The sequence below is a fragment of the Arachis ipaensis genome, chromosome B07 (genome assembly GCF_000816755.2).
Source record: "Arachis ipaensis cultivar K30076 chromosome B07, Araip1.1, whole genome shotgun sequence".
In the NCBI taxonomy this organism is placed as follows: Eukaryota; Viridiplantae; Streptophyta; class Magnoliopsida; order Fabales; family Fabaceae; genus Arachis; species Arachis ipaensis.
This window is the reverse complement of record NC_029791.2, coordinates 118,043,115-118,050,501: the sequence shown is the minus strand read 5'-3', so window position 1 is coordinate 118,050,501 and position 7,387 is coordinate 118,043,115. Positions and strand designations below refer to the sequence as shown.

Genomic DNA, 7,387 nt, shown 5'->3' with positions numbered 1-7,387 from the left:
TTCCAACTAATTAATTGTATAGCTAGAAAATTTGAGATTTTATTTATAATCTTATATATTATGTTTGGTTTTGCAGTTGATCAATCATGGGATTTCTGAGGAGCTCCTTGAGAGGGTGAAGAAGGTTTGCTCTGAGTTCTATAAGCTTGAAAGAGAGGAGAATTTCAACAACTCTACATCAGTTAAGATCATGAATGATTTAGCTGAAAACAAAAACAATGGAAAGTTGGAGCATGTTGATTGGGAGGATGTAATCACTCTTCTTGATGATAATGAATGGCCACAAAATCCACAAGAATTCAGGTATATTGAGAGGAAGGGTGAAGATTGAGAGAGGGAGAAAGTGAGCTCTTCTTTTTCTTTTTTTTTTTTTTGTTTGAAAAATTTTCAAAGTGAAAACCTAAAAAAATGTTTGTTATGTACTTCCTTATGTATTCCTACTATAAAATTAATTACAATTGAGTCTACATTATTACTAATGAAAAATGATCTAGGTAACAAAATCATGTATAACTGAATTCTAACTTGGATGGCAGGAAAACGATGGCCGAATATCGATCGGAGCTAAAGAAATTGGCAGAGAAGATGATGGAAGTGATGGATGAGAATCTTGGATTGCCAAGAGGATACATGAAGAAGGCATTGAATGATGGAGAAGGAGACAATGCATTCTTTGGCACCAAGGTGAGTCACTACCCTCCCTGTCCCTATCCAGAGCATGTCAATGGCCTGCGAGCTCACACGGACGCCGGAGGACTCATCCTTCTCTTCCAAGATGACAAGGTGGGAGGCCTGCAGATGCTCAAAGATGGACAATGGCTAGAAGTGCAGCCTTTGCCTAATGCCATTGTCATTAACACCGGCGATCAGATTGAGGTTTTGAGCAATGGCAGATACAAAAGTTGCTGGCACCGGGTTCTGGTTTCAACTGAAGGGAACAGAAGATCAATTGCTTCTTTCTATAATCCTTCATTGAAGGCTACCATATGTCCTGCACCGAAGTTGGTGGCTGAAAAGGAAAACCAAGTAGTTGATGAAACTTATCCTAAGTTTGTTTTTGGTGATTACATGGATGTCTATGCTAAGCTCAAGTTCCAACCTAAGGAGCCAAGGTTCCAAGCTGTTGTTAAAGCCACATGAAAAAAATAGCACTTTGGTTTTCAATATAGAAACTACATTTGATCCCCACCCCCCTTTCTTTTTGTTTTTATTTTTGTTATCTTTTCTTTGTTTATTGTTCTTGGTGCTATACATGTTTGATAGCAAAGAGTACCACTTGGTTGCTGCTATTCTAAGTTTCTTAAGAATGCAAGCCATTGTGGGTGCTAGTGTTCATGTTTTGTTTTCTTTTTCTTTTTTTAGAATATTGTTTTGGTGGGTGCTAGTGTTCATGTTTTGTTTTCTTATTCTTTTTCTAGAATATTGTTTTGGTGGGAGCATCTGGGCTTGAATTGTACCATAGTATTTATTACATAAATTATAGTGTTATCTGCTATAAATTTCTGAGTCCTTGAATTATTGCGCTTCTTTATGATTCTGTTATCATCCCAAAGAAGCAAACATATAAATGACATACAATTTTCATTCAGTTCAGTTTCCTCTTAAGAGGGCATAACAACAAAGGTTACCTTCTTTATCAACAGGAATTTACATAATAATGGAAACATAATACAATGTTTCAAAATACAAGGTTACCTTTTTAAATCATAGGTTAGACTAATTGTTTGATCCTTCAAAATACATATGACATTGATTTTTGTTGTCAAAAAGGTTTTTTCACATCAAGTCATTAGATGCATATAACATATGTTTGATACTTCATTTTCCATGAATTAATTTATTTATTTGAAGGCACATATTTTTTAGGCATCAAAATGACATCAAATATATCTTTTTTTTATAAAAGAGGCTCTGTGCAGCCATTAGCACAATTATCTCATTAACTAAAACTAATGAGAACTTCCTCTTCAACACAAGAACTTTGACAGAGTGGTAAACTTTCAGAAGCATCAATGAGAGCTACTTCTAAGATCAATAATTTACAGCTTCAAATCCTGTCAGTATACAATAGCTTTTTACCAAAATCACATTTGGAAAAAACCCTATCTCCTCATTTGGAAGCCAAGGTAAGAAACTGGTATTGACAACAAGTTCTATAGTCTTGAATGTATAATCTGTACTGAAATCACACACAAACCAAGCCTTCAAGTGAGAGTAACACATCCATTCTTCAGTTTCAGATGCTTCATAGGGCCTTTTGATCAAGTCTTTCGTTCCAATTCAGGCAGCGAATCAAGCTGTGAAACCAATCACCGGTTTGATCGAACTTGTTAACAGTTGGAAGTGGGTGCTGACTCATGGATATTCGTACAGAATCTCCCCGAGAAAGTTGCTGCCTCCTCTTCCCATCAAATGATACCCAAGCATTGCTTCTTGCGTCTTGCGGAATCTGATATCAATAACCCTACGAAACTTAGCAGTCTAATTTTGATAAAAATAAATTACTCAAGTGTGAATCCAAAATTCTCGACGATGCAGCATTTTCCGAGACATAACTGCCTCAGAGACTTGGCTATAGGCTATAAAAAACTAAAACAAGGGTAATATTTCGAATGGAACTTGCTCCTTAAGCACATGCAATTTTGGTAATAAATTAATAACATTCCGATATGATAGTTTTACCACATAGAGGACAACAAACTTCACCTTTAATTCTAGTCGAGCAGAATCTGGGAGTATAACTGGTCTAAATGAGAGTGAATGCGGACAAATCGGGGTAAATAGCATGCAAGGAACATTTGGATGCACCTGCAGTTTTCTTTTGTCATTAGATAAAATCATCGATGAAAGCATGACTAAGTCGTGCCAAATAAACTGATACTGCACGGATAAAGATGTATACATATAACAAGAAGTGCTTACCATGGAACCTCCAGCAGCTGTAGAATAAGCAGTGCTTCCCGTTGGGGTGGCCACAATGACTCCATCACCTTGTACCTGAAAAACACGACAATGGGTATATATATATATATATATATAAGGCATGATGCTGTTTCATAATGGTAAGGATTTTCAGAGACAAGAAATTTACTATAGTGACAAATCTCATAGTGCAAATAAATGCTAACAAATACATGATAAAATTCACCTTGGTTATAAGTCTGTCATGTTCATAACATTCAATCTTTGAAAGATATGGATTAGAACCCCGATCAATAACAACCTCGTTAAGAATATCAAACACTTTCCCTGGCATTGCTTTACCCTTACGAAAAATTTCACATCTGAGACGCATTCTAAGAGTTATGTATACACCATCTCCAGTATTATTTCCATGGATGACTTGTCGTAAGTCCTGCCTGTAGTCTTCAAACTAGAAACAATAAACAGAACAGAAGTCAAACAAATGGCTAAAGAGATACCAACATTTTGTGGAAATTATTTATTGATTTGAAAAAGCTTACACAATGAGAAGCCAGAAAACCAAGGGAACCAAGGTTAAATGACACAACAGGAGGAATAGCACCTCCAAATAGATTTGAAGCATGCAGAATAACACCATCTCCACCCAAGCAAGCCACAAAATCTACTTTCTCATGTAGATCACTGAATCAAAGGCATTATATATATATTAAGCAACCATTTAATGAAGCAGAACTTAGATAAAAGTAAAAATAACATAAAATAAAATAAAATAAAGTGTTTGAATACAACACCTAGTATCTTGGATATAGAAGGTTTGAATAAATTCAAATCCAGGAAGTCTAGCAAATATATCATGCACATCAGGTTCCACAAAAACGTTCATTTTCTCTTGGTAATACAGAAAGGAAGCAACCTGCAGATAAGATACGCAAATTACTCAATTGCCCTAGGCATACCACTCAAAAGTCAGAAGATTCACCTAAACTAAATCCCCAGCTCTCATTTTCCCTAAATGCTCAATTTCTAACTTCCCCTTCTTTACATAAGGACCAAAACATTTCTGTCACTGACACATTCTTAGTAATGAAAAATATAGATCCCATTCCTGAACGAAAACTGTGCAGACAGTCCTAGAACTCATATTTTACAGTTTCCATCAACAATCACTCAATGCTCAAAACTATGATGTTTAGACCATTAAAAACTAAAAGTAGACCCTCAATGATTCTTAGAGCCAATTTTTTTTTATGAAGAAATAAAAAATGACCTCTTTAGCTTCTTCCATGAGTTGCTCCCCGGGCTTTTTCAGCAATAACACAGTCTTCGGTGTAGATTTCCACATAAGCATCTGTTGCTGGGTGCTAGGGTGAGTGAAGGCCAAAGAAGATTCAGTCACCTTTTCTCTCTCACAAGAAACGCCATCAGTCCGTACTAGGTACATCTCTGCTTTCTTTCTTGATTGCACCCTTACAACTCCAGTTGAGGATGCACACATGTCTCCCTCCATGAGTCCCAAGTCTTCATCATGTAAGGCTAACCCAGCCTTACCATCATCACTTTGAGACTTAGTCATTGTGACATTGCCATTATTCATGTAGCGCACATCTCCTTCACTTAACTCATTAACTGTTGTCTTCACAAAGCTCGATGTACTCCCATTCACTGACTTCCAGTCGCCACCAACTGTGATTGGAGGCTCTCCAGATGGATAGTCCACACGAGGTGACCCATTCAAACTTTCCCGGCCCACAATTTCAGCGACGGGATTATCTCCATTGCTGATGGTCACTTTCCCCTGTGGTCTTCCAGCATGCATGTTCCTGGAATCTGTCAAACATTCTAAACTTTCAACCTTATAATTGAAATAAGAGGGTCCTGGGATCTTTCTATTTCTCCAAAATCTGGACATCTCTCTTTTGGAGAAGATGTCACGAGGAGGGATTTGAGCTTCTAAAGGGATAGTTTTGCTGGAGAAATTCATAGAAGAGTTGTCCTCACTGCCAGTAATCACTTGTGAAGAATTAGGAGTAACTGCACCCGAACTCTCTTGCAACAAATTGTCATCTGTTTCTGCAGAGGATCTGGATCTCTCAGATTCTATTGAAGAGTCATGCGGTTTCGCAGATCCATTTTTATAATCTGATGGCCTTTCACTGGAAGTAACTGCTTCATTAGAAACAAATGATGATGCAAATCGAGTCATATACTGCCTCCATCTAGAGACCATGGCAGACGTTCTCCAAACTCCTTCCTGACTATGAAGATAGATTGGACGTTTGCTGTAATTTGAAACGTAAGATGAAAACCTCTCAACCTGTTCCATTGTAGGTGCTCTCTGAACGTCAACAGGGATTTTGACCAATTCAATTTTTCCAGACGAAATAGCATCATTAACAGCTTCATGATATAAATTATCTTTTACTACCTCCTGTCTAAGATCTATGATAGTTTTATATCCATTATCAAGCAACCACTTTAGGCCTTCTTCAGTTACCTGCCCGCCTGTCCAAAATCCTGCTTCAGAGTCTTTCAATTTTGTGTCTTCTTTGGGAGCAGATAAATATACAGGACTCCAATTCGAAAACAGTTCTGGACATGGATCTTCCTCCCTGCGCGGAAAACCAGCATCATAGCATACATTCTTCAATCTCTGAAGTTTCCTCCACGCATCCAACCTTGGATTGTCACCTGGAACTAAATAGTTCTCAAGAACAACATGCAAGCTCTCACAACACCTCTTCATCTCACTCCTAAAAGCAGCAAGTGGGGGCACCACGTCCTCCATCACGCCAACCCCCGCCACACGAAAGGGGGTCATAACCGAAGACCTTCTTCCAGAAAGAACATCCTCCCTCGCGGTGTTCACAAGTGCTACCATGCACCCAAGGACCGAAACAATCTTATCTTCTAGAGGCAGCCTCTCATCCGATGGCACTTCATCGGAAACACTACATTCACCGGTTAGTGGATTGCACAACACGTTCATTAATGAAGAATGAAGCCTTTCATAATTCCTAAAGATCCTACAGTATGCTTCCACTTCAGCAATATCACCTGGAACCGGACCCACCCAAGGCAATTGTGACGGATCATGGGATTGGATAGCATTCAAACTCTACAATCAAAGGCATCAAAATAATTTTTTTTCTTTTTTCTTCTTTCTAAATAATAAAAGGACCATAATATCAATCATATGTCTATAAAATGAAATTCTTCCAGTTAAGAAAAAAAAATTGCAAACAGTAAATAAGTCCCAGCTCCTCAGAGCTGGAACTTGATCAAATCTCGGTGAGCTAAGAGAAATTGGGTACCTGAGAATCCAACCAGAAACTGAAGGAAAAGGAGTTGGAAAGTTGGGCGGTGACGAGAAACTTGGGACGCCTCAGTCCGCGGGTACTCCTACCCTTCGTCTTGAACCGGAAGCCGAAAGCGAAAGTTTTGGGATTGGAATTGGGATTGGGATTGAGGAAGGAGAAAGAAGAGAGAAGAGAAAGTGAGGATGCTACGGCGGCGGAGGCGGAAAGATTCATCGCGGTGTAAACGAGGTGGCACGTGCAGAGACATGCCACCATGAATGAGTGAGTTTTGTTTCACGAAGGAAACGGAATAGCGGAAGGATCTCCTTCGGTTTTCATTGATATGTGTTTGTTGGGTATTAATAATGGTGACGGTGCAATTGCAATTGTAATTGCAAGTGCACGTGGTGGTGGTGGTGCTGGTCTAGAAGTAGCAATAGGAGGCATCATGCTCTGTTTTTCTAGTGATATAAGGTTTGATTTGGATGCACGTTGCCGCTATTTACTAACCATCCTTCTTGACGCCATCGCCATCGCCATCGCCATCGCCATCTCCATTCTACTTGTACCTTTAGGGCTCTACCTACCCGCCTGCGCCTTTTTTTTTAGATTAATTTATTTAATTATAATTTTTCACTGATATCCTTGGACAAAGCTAAAAGTGCCCTGTCCTGTATGAATCTACTAATTTTAAGAATGTGATGTTTTTTTTTTGTTATTTTAAATTTTAGAAAAAATGATAAGTGGCCTTTTGATCCGCAGATATTTTAATGTTTAAGGATTTGAAAATACATTCAAGTTTTTGGTATTTTCAAAATTTAGATATATCGATCCTTCATGTTCACTTGGGTATATCAGATTCAATAGAAAAATTAAATGTGACTCCCGTTGTACTAACATAATTGATACAGATGTACACGTAAGAGAATTTTTTAAATTGGACAAATTAGACTTAGGAATCAATATTTCTAAATTTTAAAAAGGTAGAAACTTAAATATATTTTTAAATTCTAAAAAATTTAATAAAAAAGTTAGGATTAATTTGTCTTTTTCTCTAAATTTTATTTTCTTGAAGACGGTACTAACTTGTTACATTCTGGGTGTAACTGATTTAGAAAATAGTTTTGTATAAATATTGTATTATTATATCATAAAAAATTAAATTC

At 37.6% G+C, this 7,387-nt stretch overlaps 2 protein-coding genes across 3 annotated transcripts in view; one reads left to right on the top strand and one right to left on the bottom strand.

Annotated features, from left to right (window-relative positions):
- Nucleotides 1–1,509, top strand: part of LOC107606021 (1-aminocyclopropane-1-carboxylate oxidase 5) — a 1,924-nt gene extending 415 nt beyond the window's left edge. The window contains exons 2-4 of one of the 2 annotated variants that reach the window (XR_001612593.2): nucleotides 77–303; nucleotides 537–1,374; nucleotides 1,431–1,495. Coding sequence is in view for 1 of the 2 variants with exons in the window: in XM_016307984.2 (XP_016163470.1) it covers nucleotides 77–303; nucleotides 537–1,140 (831 nt within the window). In the remaining variant the exon portion in view is untranslated. Of the gene's footprint in view, nucleotides 1–76; nucleotides 304–536 lie in introns of both variants that reach the window. The other variant, XM_016307984.2, reaches the window with a different exon arrangement.
- Nucleotides 1,876–6,612, bottom strand: LOC107606020 (NAD kinase 2, chloroplastic). Its single transcript, XM_016307983.2, has 8 exons — nucleotides 6,237–6,612; nucleotides 4,193–6,040; nucleotides 3,717–3,838; nucleotides 3,465–3,606; nucleotides 3,149–3,373; nucleotides 2,923–2,997; nucleotides 2,707–2,808; nucleotides 1,876–2,449 (listed from the first exon to the last, which is right to left on the bottom strand). The coding sequence occupies exons 1-8, from the start codon at nucleotides 6,495–6,497 to the stop codon at nucleotides 2,246–2,248; spliced, it is 2,979 nt and encodes a 992-aa protein (XP_016163469.1). The 5' UTR covers nucleotides 6,498–6,612; the 3' UTR covers nucleotides 1,876–2,245.